At 44.1% G+C, this 17,387-nt stretch overlaps 1 protein-coding gene across 2 annotated transcripts in view; it reads left to right on the top strand.

Annotated features, from left to right (window-relative positions):
* The window catches only part of DYM (dymeclin), a 333,130-nt gene that overhangs the window by 232,598 nt on the left and 83,145 nt on the right, over positions 1-17,387 (top strand). For both annotated transcript variants that reach the window (XM_034773755.1, XM_034773754.1), the window contains exon 15: positions 15,693-15,795. In XM_034773755.1, the coding sequence (XP_034629646.1) occupies positions 15,693-15,795 (103 nt within the window). The remainder of the gene's footprint in view (positions 1-15,692; positions 15,796-17,387) is intronic.

The raw sequence follows: 17,387 nt of genomic DNA, 5'->3' as shown, positions 1-17,387 counted from the left end.
GCAGGGTAGCCTGAGCCCCTCCCCTTCCCCCTCGGGCTGCGGGGACACGGTTCCAGCTGCTTCCTGGAACGGAGCAGCATGGAGTCAGGGCCAAGGCAGGCAGGGAGCCTGCCCTGGCCCCAGTGAGCGCCGCTGCCACCCCGGAGCCACTCTAGGTAAGTGGCACCAGGCTGGAGCTCACACCCTGAACCCCTCCTGCACCCCCAACTCCCTGCCCTGAGCCCCCTGCCACATCCCACACCCCAACTCCATGCCCTGAGCCCCCTGCCACATCCCACACCCCTCCTGCACCCCCAATTCCCTGCCCTGAGCCCCCTGCCACATCCCACACCCCTCCTCATAGACTCATAGACTTTAAGGTCAGAAGGGACCATTATGATCATCTAGTCTGACCTCCCGCATGATGCAGGCCACAAAAGCTGACCCACCCACTTTCCCTTAACTCAGCTGTTGAAGTCTCCAGATCGTGATTTAAAGACTTCAAGTCTCAGAGAATCCTCCAGCTAGCGACCCCTGCCCCATGCTGCGGAGGAAGGCGAAAAACCTCCAGGGCCTCTGCCAATCTACTCTGGAGGAAAATTCCTTCCCGACTCCAAATATGGCAATCAGTAGAACCCCAAGCATGCAGGCAAGATTTTCCAGCCAAACCCTCATTGACCATTGATACTATTTACCAGCGATGGCACATTATTGACTAATTGACTAAAATCACGTTATCCCATCAAACCATTCCCTCCATAAACTTATCTAGCTTAATCTTAAAGCCAGAGAGGTCCTTCGCCCCCACTGTTTCCCTCGGAAGGCTGTTCCAAAATTTCACCCCTCTGATGGTTAGAAACCTTCGTCTAATTTCAAGCCTAAACTTCCCCACAGTCAGTTTATATCCATTCGTTCTCGTGTCCACATTAGTACTGAGCTGAAATAATTCCTCTCCCTCCCTGGTATTTATCCCTCTGATACATTTAAAGAAAGCAATCATATTCCCCCTCAGCCTTCTTTTGGTTAGGGTAAACAAACCGAGCTCCTCGAGTCTCCTTTCATACGACAGGTTTTCCATTCCTCGGATCATCCTAGTGGCCCTTCTCTGTACCTGTTCCAGTTTGAGTTCATCCTTTTTAAACATGGGAGACCAGAACTGCACACAGTACTCCAAATGGGGTCTCACCAGTGCCTTGTATAATGGAAGCAGCACCTCCTTATCCCTACTAGATATACCTCGCCTAATGCATCCCAAGACCGCATTGGCTTTTTTCACGGCCACGACACATTGCTGACTCATAGTCATCCTGCGGTCAACCAGGACTCTGAGGTCCTTCTCCTCCTCTGTTACTTCCAACCGATGCATCCCCAGCTTATAACTGAAATTCTTGTTAGTCATCCCTAAATGCATCACCTTACACTTTTCACTATTAAATTTCATCCTATTACTATTACTCCAATTTACGAGGTCATCCAAGTCTCCCTGCAGGATATCCCGATCCGTCTCCGAATTGGCAATACCTCCCAACTTTGTGTCATCCGCAAACTTTATCAGCCCACTCCTACATTTGGTTCCGAGGTCAGTAATAAATAGATTAAATAAAATCGGACCCAAAACCGAACCTTGAGGAACTCCACTGGTGACCTCCCTCCTACCTGACCGTTCACCTTTCAGTATGACCCGCTGCAGTCTCCCCTTTAACCAGTTCTTTATCCACCTCTGGATTTTCATATCGATCCCCATCTTTTCCAATTTTAACCAATAATTCCTCGTGCGGTACCGTATCAAACGCTTTACTGAAATCGAGGTATATTAGATCCACCGCATTTCCTTTATCTAAAAAGTCTGTTACTTTCTCAAAAAAGGAGATCAGGTTGGTTTGGCACGATCTGCCTTTCGTAAAACCATGTTGTAATTTGTCCCAATTGCCATTGACCTCAAGGTCCTTAACTACTTTCTCCTTCAAAATTTTTTCCAAGACCTTGCATACTACAGATGTTAAACTAACAGGCCTGTAGTTACCCGGGTCACTTTTTTTCCCTTTCTTGAAAATAGGAACCACATTAGCTATTTTCCAGTCCAACGGTACCACTCCCGAGTTTACAGATTCATTAAAAATTATCGCTAACAGGCTTGCAATTTCTTGTGCCAGTTCCTTCAATAGTCTCGGATGGAGATCATCCGGTCCGCCCGATTTAGTCCCATTAAGCTGTTCAACTTTGGCTTCTACCTCGGATATGGTAATGTCAATCCCTCCTCCTATTCCCCTCTGTCATGCTGCCACTATTCCTAAGCCCTTCATTAGCCTCATTAAAGACAGATGCAAAATATTCGTTTAGATATTGTGCCATGCCTAGATTATCCTTAATCTCCACTCCATCTACAGTCTTCAGCAGTCCCAACCTGCACCCCCAACTCCCTGCCCTGAGCCCCCTGCCACATCCCGCACCCCCAACTCCCTGCCCTGAGCCCCCTGTCACATCCCACACCCCTCCTGCACTCCCTGCCCTGAGCCACCTGCTGCACCCTGCACCAACCCCCTGCCATACCCCTCTTGTACCCCACACACTAACTCCCTGCCCTGAGCACCTTGCACACCTCCTGCACCTCAACTCCCTGCCCTCAGCCCCTGCTGCACCCTGCATCCTTTCTGCACCCCCTGGGGGCAGCGTTGGGGTGGGGACTTCAGGGAAGGGATTGGAAATAGGGGTGGGAAGAGGTGGGGTAGGGGCGTGGCCTAATTGGAAGGGGTGGAGTGGGGGCGGGGCAAGAGGCAGCGGGGGGTGGGAGGGTTCAGTGATGCTGCCCTCGGGCCAATGCACTAGTCCTCATGCGGCCCTTGGGGTCATCTGAGTTTGAGACCCCTGCGTTATAGATATATGCTTAAGAAGTTGCTTTTCCTGTTCTCTAGTGTGATTTTGGAGGTCCATTGATTCATTAAAACATTGATCCATAAGCATGCTTATGAAAGGATGTGGTAAGGAGGTCCCTATGTATTTGAGCTTTAACTGTTTTAAACTTGAGTACATTGTTAATATATAAATTACATATCACAGAAAGTAATGATGGAAAACCCTACACTATCATCATCTCATTTAGTCTATCCACCCTGACTATGAAGGATTTTTTCCTACTATATATTTTTCCATTGTTGTGTCCAGTCTAGTCTTAAATAGGCAGAAGTAGAAGTGTGATTAAGGCATATGAATGGGAATTAGGAGACCTTTTTGTGACTCTGCCACAGATAAATGGGAATAACAATACTACCTTTAGGTGGTGCTCTGAGGCTAAATTAATATTTTACCAGTTGCTGTCAGATGCTCAGAGAGAGGCTGCTACATAAAGTGCAAATTATTATTCTAATTTATTAAGTGTCTAGAGTGATGAGGCTTCCCCACACTTCCCCATTCCCACTGTTTCACACTTCTTGAGACGTAAGTGTTCGGTAGTTATTCCTGATATTCAGCCTACATTTTCCTTCGCCTAATTTCATCACATCCCAGGAATTCTGTGAAATTAATAGTTAGCTCACCTTATCACACACACCCACCAATGCTTCAGAAGTAGAAATTGGTAGGGGAGGTTTCAGTAGCTAATCTCCTAATTAAATTATCCGAGATTTTAAATTTTAGGAAGAAAAGGGAAAATCAGGCAAGAAGAGGGAATTCTCTCTCTAATTCTGCTGTTCCTTCCCCTCTCCTCACTCATCCTCCTCTATTTTCCTGGCGGGGGATTCATTTTGCCATATGTTCTCCACTTCTGTGCAGGAGGATTAATATTGTGTATGTTTTCATTTCCACATGTTGAAGAAATACATTACCCAGAATCCTGCTGCTTTATTCTGTGTTTTGTATTTAAATTCCCTTTGCAGCCAAAGCAGCTCGTTGGGTTTTCCCAAAAAAGCTACTTGTGGTGGAAGTTCCTCTTCCTTCCAGAGCTGTTTTCTTCCTCTTCATGAAATGAACTGTACCTTCCAAAATAGACGGAGACACTTTGTTTAATCTGCACTTGGACTCACCGCACTAGGCACCTCTAGATCAGTTTTAACAAATGATGCTGTCTGCGCAGCACTAGATGGTGCTGACGACACTACTGAATTAGCAGTATTAATGACTGCAGAAGTAACACTGCATCCTTCTTCGAGAGATGTCCCTGTGGGTGCTCCACTCCTGGTGTTGGTGCGTCCCTGCGCCTTTGCTCGGAGATTTTTTGCAGCAGTACTCGTACCGGCCACGCATGCGCAGAGGCTGCCCCCCGCTGTGAGTCTAGATTAATAGTACGTATGCGTGGCCAGTCTCCTCAGTTCCTTCTCTACCGTCCCCGGCCTGAGACGGAGCTCAGCAGACTCGTTAGGAAATCCCTCACTCTTGTTACAATTACCCTTCTAGTAGTTAGTTTGTTGTTAGTTCGTTGTTAGTTTAGTTAATTACCTCTTTATCTGTTACAAAAAAAAAAGAAGAAAAAAAAGTGGTTTCTGTCAGCCGCAGCCGCTTCGGCCATGCCTGGCTCCACAGGCTTCAAGCGCTGTTCTACATGTAAGGAGGCTATCCCGCTGTCAGATGGCCACTCACAGTGTATAAAATGTTTGGGGGAAGCCCACATTCCTCAAAAATGTGCCCACTGCAGCAAACTTAGTTCCAGGGCACGGAAGGACAGGGAGCTTTGACTTAAACTGCTCCTCCTGCAAAAGTCCGTCGGGTCAGTTTCAGACCCAGGCGCTGAATCCGGCTCCGCTGCCCGCCACAGCCCTTCCCCCCCCCCCCGTCTCAAAAAAACTGAAAATCTACAAAGAAAGGGCAGTCTTCTTCACCAAAGAAGGTTATGAGGCACAAGCTTTCTTCAGGCAGATCAACAGTCTCCCTGCCGGTATTTCCTCGCCTCAGCAGCTTTGATGAGCCGGGCTCCTCAGGAACCGCGCGAAAGCCGCCTGAGGCTGCGGCGGCGGTGCGAGGCTCCGGTGCCGAGGCTTCAGGCTTTCAGTTGCCTGCCTCTCTTATGGCACCGTTCGGCACTGCGATGGACGCGGATCCGACATTTCACAACATGCCTGATCCCCTGCAGGCTAATGTTGCCCGCCTGGCACCGACCGCGGCACCGACAACCACGGAGCAGACTGACAGGGAGATCACAAGCAAAACGCCTGCTCAGAGGAATGTTCTCTCACGGCAACTTCCCCCTGCACAGCTTTCACCTGACGCAGGAGCCTCACCATTTCAATTTACTCAGACAGCAGATCTATTGGTATCACCTAGCCTGCAGTCTCCCCTGATGAATGCCTGTTTTTCTCCAATGCCTGAGTCAGGATCTGAACAGCCTTCCTCCAGTGAGGAGGAAACTGATCCACAGGAAGTTTTTTCTCCATATCAAGACTCCCACTCCCAGACCCCAGTCAATAGAGGTTATAGAAAAACTACCTCATCCTATTCTCAGGATCCTGCCCCCTGTGGGGTGAACCCCTGGATGGCACCACATGTGCCCTACCCACCACCATGGCAATATTGGACACCATGGGCATCGTACCCTCGAACACGTGCGCTACGACAATTCGACCAGGCGCAACACCGGTCTGGTGCCACCACCTGACGAATCTGCCAGTGACACAAGACACCTGGCAGCACCGTCACACTTCCAGGATAAACCTATTCCAGCAGAGCCGGAGGTAACGCCTGAAGAAGCCTTACTTCCCCTTCCTCCCAACACCGTCGGATGACTACGCAAAATTCCAAGACCTCTTCAAAAGAGTTGCCAGTGACTTGAGAATTAACTTGGAGGAAGTCACTGAACAACAGCATGAGCTAACGGACATCCTACAGCCCTCTTCTTCCTCTAGGGTGGCATTACCAATCAACGTAGCCCTTTTAGAACCCGCTAAGTCCATCTGGCAGACTTCAGCTACAAGCTTACCTACCTGTAAACAAGCGGACAGGAAGTACTTTATCCCTTCAAAGGGCTCTGAATTCCTTTTTACCCACCTAGCGCCAAACTCACTGATGGTAGACGCAGCGAACCAAGGGCCAAATAACAGTATTCCCGGTCCACCCCAGCCAACCAGGACAGTAAACGCTTGGACCTCTTGGGTCGTAAAGTATATCCATCCTCAACCCTACAATTTCGTATAGCTAATTATACTGCAGTCCTTGCAAAATATGATCACAAAAACTATAATAAATTCATGGATGTTATTGACGACATTCCAGAACAGAAGAAACAAGAATTCACAGCTCTGGTTTCCGAGGGACAAATCATATCACGTACAACCCTTCAAGTGGCCCTCAATGTAGCCAACACTGCAGCGAGATCAACCGCCACAGCAGTGGTCATGCGACGGGCTTCATGGCTCTCCTCCTCTTTCTTTCCTTGAGAAGATCAGAGCACCATTGAACATCTTCCCTTTGACGGTGAAAAACTTTTTGCTTCTACCACGAACAACCTGCTTCATTCAATGAAGGACTCAAGGGCAACCTTCCGGTCCTTACGTCTCCAGGCACCTATGACCAGAAGACGGCAATATAGATACCAACCGTACCAACGTCCACGCTATCCCGCATTTACACAACACTCCCATAGACCACAGGAGGAACAACAACAACGTCAAAGACCAAGATTCTAATGTTGTCGTCCCAATTCTGCAGGGGCGCCTCAACCCCCTCCAACTAATAGGCAGATTTGAAGCCCTGGTCAAGGGTTTAGAAAACAGCGTTCCCACTTCAGCCAACACACCTATCTTTGGACACCGCCTACGACCATTCTCCCACCAATGGCACAACATTACCTCCGACAAGTGGGTCATAGAGGTAGTTACAATTGGATACGCCATCCCCGTCCTCTCCTTGCCTCCCACCCACCCACCCTCCCCGTCCCTCTTCAGGGACCCCTCTCATGAGCAGCTACTCCTCCAAGAAGTGCAACGTCTCCTTCAACTGGGAGCAGTAGAAATTGTGCCAGAATGACACAAAGGGAAGGGTTTTTACTCCCATTATTTCTTAACAGAAAAGAAAAATGGGGGATGGCGACCAATCCTCGACCTCAGGCGTCTCAACAAATTTGTCAAAAAGCAAAAGTTCAAGATGGTTACTCTCACCACCATAATCCCAGCGCTGGAACAGGGCGATTGGTTTTCATCCCTCGACCTACAAGACACCTATTTTCATGTGACTATACACCCGGCCCAAAGACGATTCCTACGTTTTACTCTTGGCTCAACCCATTTTGAATACAGGATTCTCCCCTTCGGACTGTCCACGGCCCCCCATGTTTTTTCCAAGATCCTAGCCGTAGTTACTGCCTACCTCAGGAAACAAGGGGTCGTAATATTTCCATATCTAGACGATTGCCTCCTCAAAGCTTCAATGTTCAACAAAGCTCTCTAATCCACGCGGCTTACCGTCAATTGTTTCCTGTCTCTAGGCCTCCAAATAAACAAAAACAAATCCACATTATGCCCCACCCAACAGCTGCAGTTCATAGGAGCATGCTTCGACTCCCGGACGGGATTGACATCTCTCCCACCCGACCGCTTCAACTCCATAAGCCAAATGGCCACAAAAATTCGCAGGTGACTGTCTGAGACTGCCTACAAATACTAGGTCACATGGCCTCGTGCACTTTTGTCGTCCAAAATGCATGCCTCTACATGAGGTGCTTCCAAGCGTGGTTGGCCACGGTTTACAGACCGAATGTGCACTCTCTAAACATACTTGTCCAAGTCAAAGATTCTCTATACTGGTGGACAGTTCACTCCAACCTCTGCTCTGGAGTCCCTTTTCTTCAACAGGCTCCATCCCTCATACTGACTACCGATGCATCTCTGACAGGCTGGGGTGCACACATGTCTCACCACACAGTCCAGGGGCTATGGTCTTCAACCGAGACCTCCCTGCACATAAATGTCCTAGAACTTCGAGCTATTCGCAATGCGTGCCGTCACTTCCTGCCATTAATCAAGAATCATCACGTACACATAATGACAGACAATATTGCATGCATGTTTTATGTAAACAGGCAGGGAGGAGCTCGGATCCCATTCGCTGTGAACAGAGGCTATGAAGCTCTGGAATTGGTGCATTGTGAACAACATCGGGGTATCGGCTGCCTATCTTCCCAGAGTAATGAACACCACAGCGGACGAACTAAGCAGACGCTTCCCATGGGACCATGAATGGGAGATAGACAAGAAAAACATTCACAGCGTATTCCGCATTTGGGGTTACCCAACCATAGACCTTTTTGCAACTACAAAAAACAAGAAATGTCCCAATTTTTGCTCCAGAGCAGGACTGGGCAAACATTCCCTGGGAGACACATTCATGATCCTATGGCACCGAAACTTACTCTATGCGTTTCCCCCGATACCGGTTCTTAACAGGGTCCTGATAAAAATACGAACAGACCGGTGATCCTAATTGCCCCGTCGTGGCCCAGACAACTGTGGTTTCCGTTCCTCACCAGAATGTCGATTCGACCACCAATCTCCTTGCCTCTCATCCCGAACCTCCTATCACAACAACACGGCCGCTTTCTCCACCCCAACCTGTCCATGCTTCACCTCAAAGCCTGGTTCCTACATGGTTCTCCCAAAGCGAACTAGATTGCTCTGAAAAAGTTCAAAGAGTGCTCCTACATAGCAGAACACAATCTACTCGCACCACCTATTCACACATTGGTGTTCAGCTAAACAACTTTGTCCCACGTCAGTATCTCTCTCGCTCATACTTTACTATCTCTTGGACCTTTCAGCTCCATCAGGGTCCATTTAGCTGCTATTACAACTTTTCATGACAAAATTGATGATACTTCCGTCTTTGCTCATCCTATCACCAAGTGTTTCCTCAAGGGACTCCAAACCCTATACCCGGACATTAAACCACCTACCACCCCACGGGACCTTCGTCTAGTACTATCTTGCCTAACTCAACAACCATTTGAACCCCTAGCCACGTGCTCCCTTTTACACCTTTCGATGAAAACAGTATTTTTAGTGGCAATTACCTCTGCCAGAAGGGCAGGAGAAATAGCAGCTCTTATGGCAGACCCACCATATACGCTATTTTTCAAAGACAAGGTTACCCTCAGATTACACCCCAAATTTCTTCCAAAGGTGCACTCGTCATTCCACATTAATGAACCGATACACCTACCAACCTTTTTTCCTAAACCACATGCAAACTCGTTCGAAGCCTCAATGCATACACTAGATGTACGCAGGGCCTTGTCCTTCTATTTGGATAGAACCAAACCTTTTAGGAATTCTTCTAGACTTTTTGTCTCCATCGCGGAGCGCTCCAAAGGTACGCCTATTTCTACCCAGAGACTTTCAAACTGGATTTCTCAATGCATCCGGTTGTGCTATCAGATGAAGAAAGTTACACCTCCAGACGGCATCAGAACACACTCCACTAGATCCCTGGCTGCCTCGGTAGCATTCTTACACAAAGTTCCCCTGGCTGATATCTGTAAAGCAGCCACCTGGTCTTCTGAACACACATTTGTTAAACACTATGCCCTTACTCAAGGCCCTCTATATGATATACGCTTGGGCAGGGCTGAACTATTACGGCATTCCTATCAGATCCAAAGTCCCTACCTCCTTAAGACACATGGCCTTTAAGTCACCTGGAGCGGAGCACCCACAGGGACATCTCTTGAAGAAGAAGAGGAGGTTACTCACCCTGTGCAGTAACTGACGTTCTTCGAGATGAGTGTCCCTGTGGGTGCTCCACTACCCACCCTCCTCCCTTCTACTTCGGAGTTGGGGTAGCCTCCATTGTAGAGAAGGAACTGAGGAGACTGGCCACGCATGCGTACTATTAACCTAGACTCACAGCCGGGGGCAGCCTCTGCGCATGCGTGGCCGGTATGAGTACTGCTGCAAAAAATCTCCGAGCAAAGGTGCAGGGACGCACCAACACCTGGAGTGGAGCACCCACAGGGACACTCATCTTGAAGAACGTCAGTTACTGCACAGGGTGAGTAACCTCCTCTTCCCCAGTGCAGATAAACAACCAGTTTTCAAAGCCAAGCTTTAGACAAGCTGAAAATCTGTCCTCAAATGAGCAATTTGTTGTATAAATACAGCACCTGGATTTGGGAAGGGAAAGGGATAATAATATTTAGATAATATATATATACCTATTTCCTAGAACTGGAAGGGACCCTGAAGGGTCATTGAGTCCAGCCCCCTGCCTTCACTAGCAGGACCAAGTACTGATTTTTGCCCCAGATCCCTAAGTGGCCCCCTCAAGGATTGAACTCACAATCCTGAGTTTAGCAGGCCAATGCTCAAACCACTGAGCTATCGCTCCCCATACACTGTGCTGCTGTGTATGCCATTATCCTAGATGATTTTATTTTTGTTTTCTTATTCACTTTCAGTAGTCTTGTAGACTGAGGATCTGTTCCAAGTGTTTCCAATTGTAAAGGTTGTAGATCGGTGGGAGACTGATATGAGGCCTAAGCAGGTATATATCTTGATAAAAGACTGCAGATGGATCCACTTGAGGGGAAAAAGAGGATGAGAGATTCCAGAGGTTAGGAAAGTAGTTGCTTTCTTCTGTACTTTTCTCTGGGATGCAGATTTTCACTGCCTTCAGATCTATTGAATTATTCTTAAAGCTGTAGGTATTGATCACCACCTATAATTATCACAAAGGATTAGTACTTCTTAATCTTATTTACCGCTATTTGTATATCAGACAATTGAGAGAGGTGTGGTTCAGTGATTGTTTCATCCTGGGGCTTGGACTCAGGAAGCCATATTTCTAACATCAGCTCTGATCCTGATTCCCTCTGGTCTTGGGCATGTTACTTCATTATTCTGCTTCAGTTTCTCCATCTGTAACGTAGGGTGGACAATATATAGCTATCATAAAGGTAGTTGTGAGAATTAATGACTGATAAGGAATTTGAATATAAAGTGTTATAGAAATCAAGCTATTAATACTATTCCTAAAATGACACAGTCTGAAGAGATGTTGGGAATTGATAGGACATTGAATTGGCTCTTAAGAGAAAAGGTAAGGTGTGGGTTTGAAAAACTAATTCATTCCTCTCGACTCCCTCAGAAGAGTATTGCAAAAATCTCTTGCCTTTTGCTGAGGTTCTTGGATAACCATAAAGAATCAGGATATTGTTAGTGTGAGGCTATATTGTTAGTGTAAAAGATCCTGACTTTATTTTAAGCAAGTAAAGAACAAAGAACACTTGCTCAAACAAAGAAGACTTGCTCAAACTCTGATCAACACTTTTGCAGAGAGAGAAAAGTTTTTGAGTTCTCTCTGCTCTTCAAAGCACTAAACCTCAGTCTCTCAGATCCCCAAAAGATTCTGTATCTATAGTATATTAACCCAGGAATAATCTGCCTCTTGCATACTATTTTATGAAACTGGCTATAGAAATGTATATATTTGTTTATATAATGTAACACTTGAACAGAGTAGGCTCTGCCAATGCTAACACCACCACTTCATTGTTAGTGGGTGTCACTAGCTTTTATTTACCCTGTTTTGTGTTGTTGATTTTATACTCACTAATAAATAACTAAATAATATTAGTGATTTTTGTGAAATCTTATACCAGCTCTAAATCCTTATAAATGCTCTGAAAATGAGCCAGCAGGAACTGATAAAAGAATGTACAACAGCAGACCTCTTCTACTAATGGCAAATCATGTCACCTCTTGGATATAGTCGACTGCACCAAGAAAAAAAGCTTTTTACAAGTATGACCATCCAGAGTTCTGAGTGCATGTAGAAGAATTATATAATAAAACATACAAATTAGGACACAAACCAATCCGAACTCTCCATAAAACGCACTCCATCCACAATTCCAGAAAAACATGGGGAGTGGCAGGGGAATATATGAGCTTAACAAATTCAGGTTTTGATGAACCAGTGTGAAGAAGCAGGTTCCAAAACTGAGGTGGATTCTCTGGAAATGCTCTCTGCAATCAATCTAGCTTATATTATGCCTATTACCATACTATCTGAGTGCTTTATTACCCATTCCCCTCCCTTTTAAATCCAGGAGTCCGTAGTTTAAGCAACTGAGAATATTTCAACAGTTATGATATCACACAATTATAGAGCTATTGTCATTGCAAATTGAAAGCACTGCAGTCTCAGATTGTGTCACTGTATATTCTGATTGTCTCACAAGCATGTTGAACAGGAGGAGCCCAGTGGTACCCTCCAAAAGAGGGATTCTTGGGGCAGTACTACCATGTGGATTCTTTCAGAGATAAAAGAATGGAGCTACTCTATGCTTGCCAAGAACTACAGCCTTGTGGTCACTGGTATCAAAGGCAACTGAGAGATCTCAAAGAATCTGCATGGACATTTGATTACCTCAAACAGGCTATAATTGACTAGTGAGACCAGTGTTGTCTGTGAGCAGAGCCGGCTCCAGGCACCAGCTTAACAAGCAGGTGCTTGGGGCGGCCAAGGAAGAGGGGCGGCACCTGCGGCAATTTGGGGGCGGCAGGTCCCTCACTCCCTCTAGGAGCGAAGGACCTGCCACTGAACTGCCACCGCCAATCGTGGCTTTTTTTTTTTTTTTTTGGCTTGGGGCGGCAGAAATGCTGGAGCCGGCCCTGTCTGTGAGCCATATCCAGAACTAAAACATGGTTGACTTTCAAGCCCCTTGACCTTGCTGTGGTGGCACGTCGCACTTTCAGAATGGTTATAGCCATCAAAGAGAAGCAAAAGTGTCTGTAGTTTGTCTCTGTAATATATTATATGGGGAGATTGAAAATAGAAGTGGTGAATGGATTTGAGGGTAAAAGTAGTAAGCTAACTGCCTGAGAGACATAGAAAAGTTAGAAATTATAATAAACAGGTTGGGGAGCTTCATAAAGCAGGGATCCAGACAGTAATAAATTGTATGGTTTGTGAGTCAGTAAATGTATGGTATAAGTAGGGCAATATAACATTTGTCAAGGCCAGAAGCTGAACACTTCAAGGCTGTACACAGCTCTGCTCCTGCATTCTTCTAGGCCAAGATTTTCAAAAGTGACTAGCAATTTTGGAGGTCTGCATTTTTTGGATACTCAACTCGAGGCACCCTATAGGGGTTCCGATTGTCAGAAAGTGCTGAGCACTAACCCTAGTCTTTCATTTCCTACTGCTATCAACGTCAGGGCCTTCCCTCTGCCTTCACCTTCAGTTTACGTCCTCCTACATTTACTGCCATGCTTCCTTACATAACTGCCCTGTATACCTGGAATGACCTCTCTCATCCACATCATTCAGGCTACTTTCCTCCTTCATATCCCTCCATCAAACACTGTGGTGCGTATGTTAAACAGATGATTTCTTGGCTTTCTGTTGTGCAACACTATTCCTTGCTTTTCCACTTCCTTGACTACATCCTGTCTCCCTATGCCTTGCTTCCCTTAAGCTGGGTCTACACTACCCGCCTGAATTGGCGGGTAGAAATCGACCTCTCGGGGATCGATTTATCACATCCCGTTGGGACGCGACAATCGATCCCCGAATCAACGCTCTTACTCCACCAGCGGAGGTGGGAGTAAGCGCCGTCAACGGGAAGCCGCAGAGGTCGATTTTGCTGCCGTCCCTACAGCGGGGTAAGTCGGCTGCGATACGTCGAATTCAGCTACGCTATTCGCGTAGCTGAATTTGCGTATCTTAAATCGACCTCCCCCTGTAGTGTAGATGTAGCCTTAGATTGTAAGATGCACAGGGCAGGGATTTGTCTTTCTGTGTCTTTAAAGCACCATGCACATCTCTGTGTTAACATCAGACAAGGCAGTACAGTATTGTGATGTCTTTGTGTTTATAATAAATAGACAGCATAAAGATTACGTTCACTATTAAATGTGTTCAAAATTTCAAGATTAATAGTCATGCTCTACCCAGTGTCCAGGAACATACCCATACATCTGAAAACGAAGATGAACCTGTCAGTTTACTGTGACTGAGAGCTGAAGGCTAGATTTAAACTCTGCTTGAAAGGCCAGTGTTTTATCCATCAAACCACCCATCTTCTAAATCACCTATTAACCTTAATGAAAATAAATTTTAATTTAATTTTTTGGGGGGTGCAGTAGGGTAAAGTTTTAAAATCTGAAAAATTAAAACAGATGGATATCCTGGTGAAGGGACCTACAGGCATGAAGTGAGAATAAGAAGCGGTCAACTGCCCGTGAATTATTTTTACGATAATGTAATAGATCAGGTTAAGCACACAAAACCCCATAATTCGTGGCCACTGTGTCACTTTGATATTCTTTTATGTACAGTGTTCAGCTTTGATCAGCTTACCTAGAGAATAATTTACAGTAGCAGAGAGAGTCAAAGTCTTGAAAGGCAACAAAACCGTTTAGAGGTACGCAGGATTTACATATGAAGTCAGATTGTTGACGTTCTTTAGCCTGAAGAGAGAGAATAGGTGGTGTACAAAATAGTGAAGGGTATAGTGAAGACACTCAACAAAGGAACACCAGTGGCACTAAAGAGCAGTCTCTTTAAAATACATACCTTCTAAAGTACTACTTTCATCTATGTAGTTAACCTGAACCAGTAAATTCACTGCTGAGGAGCTCGTACAAATTCAGACTGGAAATAAGGTGTCCCTTTTTAACTGTGAGGATAACTAACCATTTTTAATTTGGCAAGGGTTAGTTTCTCTATCACTAGCACTTTTTAAATCAAGATCAGATGTTTTTCTAAAAGATAGGCTCACATGCAAATAGGAATTAATTCAGGGAAGTTTTATGGCCTTTGTTATGCGGGTCAGATTAGATGATCACAGTGGTCCTTTCTGGGCTTGTCTATGAATCTATACAGTAACGGACTGCATAATTTACATTTTTCTTCAGACTTAATACATCTGTTTAGCATCTTGTAGTACTATGTATGCCAGGTAGTGCATGTAAAATAAAATATTTGGGGAATACACAGTGCTTATCCCAATTAGTAAAGATTAAGCACAGGACTTTTAAAAGATCCAAAGTGACTTAGGAGCATAAGGGAATGTTCTTAGTGGGACTTTTTATGATGAGGTAAGTAACTTAGATGATTTTGAAATTTCCACCCAAAGTATAAGAAGTTAAAAATAATAGAAAACAATGAAGACATACATAGCCCCTCTAAATTCACAGAGAAATTACCTTTGTGATTCAGTTCCTCATCCTCTGAATTGCACCAGAAGTCTCTGCTGCTCCCTGAAAAGAAAATGTATAGTATGGGAGTCCTGACTAAATTAGTAAAATACATATCTTTATTAACTTAGGGTTTTTTAATGTACTAGAACATTAACAAACTGAAACATAAAAAGTGGGGGGAAATGTACAATATACTATATGTACCCAAGGTTGTGGAAAATAAATGTACTGCATTCAGATAGTGAGCTTGAAGACTTAATTGTTATGGATATACATGAGCAGAATTTAAGTTGCACATACAATCTTGACTTTGTTATTCCCAGACTTTTGAATATTTAAGCACGAAAACTTAACTTTCTTTCTCCGTATTTTGTGGTATGGAATTCAAAGTTCTTTCTCACTTACCGAAGATGTAAAGCATATATTACCCATGCAACTGATGTGCATTGTATTTTTCTTTAAATCTCCCAATTCAAGGAAATATTATGGACAGTTTTTTCTAATTGAATAGTCTAGCTAACTGGAAGTAGAGGGTTGCTTGTGAATTCTTATTATAGTAAACATTTTTTTGATTTTTGTGTTCTTTTTCAGTTTGTTTTCTTTGTTGTCTAAAAAACACAACAAAGTTTTGGAGCAAGCCACGCAAACCTTGAGAGGCTCCCTCAGTTCAGATGACTCTCCACTTCCTGATTACGTGAGTATTGAATTTAATGTTTCAGTGAACTTCTGAAAATAGAAGCAGCAACATCCCTAAATCTGCAAAAGTTTATCAAAGTGTGTGACAATGAGGCAACCACCAACACCAAAATATAGGAACCTCTCAAAATGACATCATGTCTGAAACTTAGTAAGAAAATGAAAAATATACTTACAAATGGCAAAACAAACCACAGCTATTCAAAGCTAAGAAACCTTCCATAGCCTGTCAACTTGCAATTTTCAAGACAGTTGCAATCAGATACATTTGGAAGATGTAGTTAAAACCATACTTGGAAAAAAAAAAAAAGCTCTTTGGCATCTACCAATATTTTAAAAGGCCTAAAATATTATGCAGATCTGCTCTTGAAACAAACCCTAATACATCTTTGAAACAGCAGTGCCCAATATATAAATGAAGTTGTAGACCAAACTGGTGTTTTCTGAACATGCGTACACATACACTTCTAAGGATGGCTTCTCATCTGGTCTAAGCCAATATCTGCAGATGGGACAACAATTTGTAAATTGGTTGCATGACTGTCAGAAAACTTCTTGTTTACTATACTGTTAATTTATACGACAAAGAAACTTCTTCCCAAGTCTTAAATGGTATTATATATACATTCTTTTCAAATGTCACTGGTTTATATTGGTTTACATTGTTACATTTTATTTTATAAATCTGTGCAAAAATGTTTTTCCTAGTTTATAAATTACTATGTTTGATCATGGAAATATAACCCTATTTTACCTTGAGTTTTAGTAAGTGTTTCAGGAAACCAAACTCTGAGGGATTAGAAACTGTACAACTCCATCTTCACATATTTCAAGCTTTTAAAAGATTATGTACCTTTTAGAAGATCCTTTATTATTATTATTATTATTATTATTATTATTTGCATTATCTTAGAACCTAGAAGCTCCAGTCATGGACCAAAAAAAACATAGTCCCTGCCCTACAAACCCTAAGTATAAGACAAGAGACAACTGATGAATACAGACAGACTAATAGGGGAATACAAGGAAACAATATTGGTCAGCATGATAGGCTGTGGTCTCAACACACTAGCTAATATCTATTAAAACTATTACTTTTTATCTAACAGGTTATATTTTGGTGGCTCAAAATGGTTAATTTAACTAGCAACATCGCTTGACTTGCATATCCTGGCCAGAGTTGTTTATATGCAATACACAAACAATGCCATTTTGCTATTCAAAAGCCAGAGTGCTGGCTAAGGTTATTGAATAAACAATCATCAGCATTTTTTCCTATTTAGTCTTGCCACCTGTGATGCCATATTTCAGAGTAACTTCTTACAACACCAGTGATTTTATACTCTCTGATTCATGTCTGTTGTGTTTTTGAGAAGTAACATACTAATCTTTAACATATCAACTGATTTGTAACTCAAAACATGGTGTTAAACAAACAAAACAAAAAAGTCACCTCTTAACATAAGGAAAGAACCATATCATGTGTTTTATTAAAAGAGAATATAACATAAGTCTAAAAGCTCTTTCAGTTGGGTAAGCATGGACAACCAGATGTCCTTTAGACTTTGCAAGGGTCTCAGTGGGTTGGTG

This window comes from Trachemys scripta, chromosome 6 (assembly GCF_013100865.1).
Source record: "Trachemys scripta elegans isolate TJP31775 chromosome 6, CAS_Tse_1.0, whole genome shotgun sequence".
Lineage (NCBI taxonomy): Eukaryota > Metazoa > Chordata > Testudines > Emydidae > Trachemys > Trachemys scripta.
The sequence above is the reverse complement of the archived record's forward strand: the minus strand, read 5'-3'. Positions and strand labels throughout refer to the sequence as shown.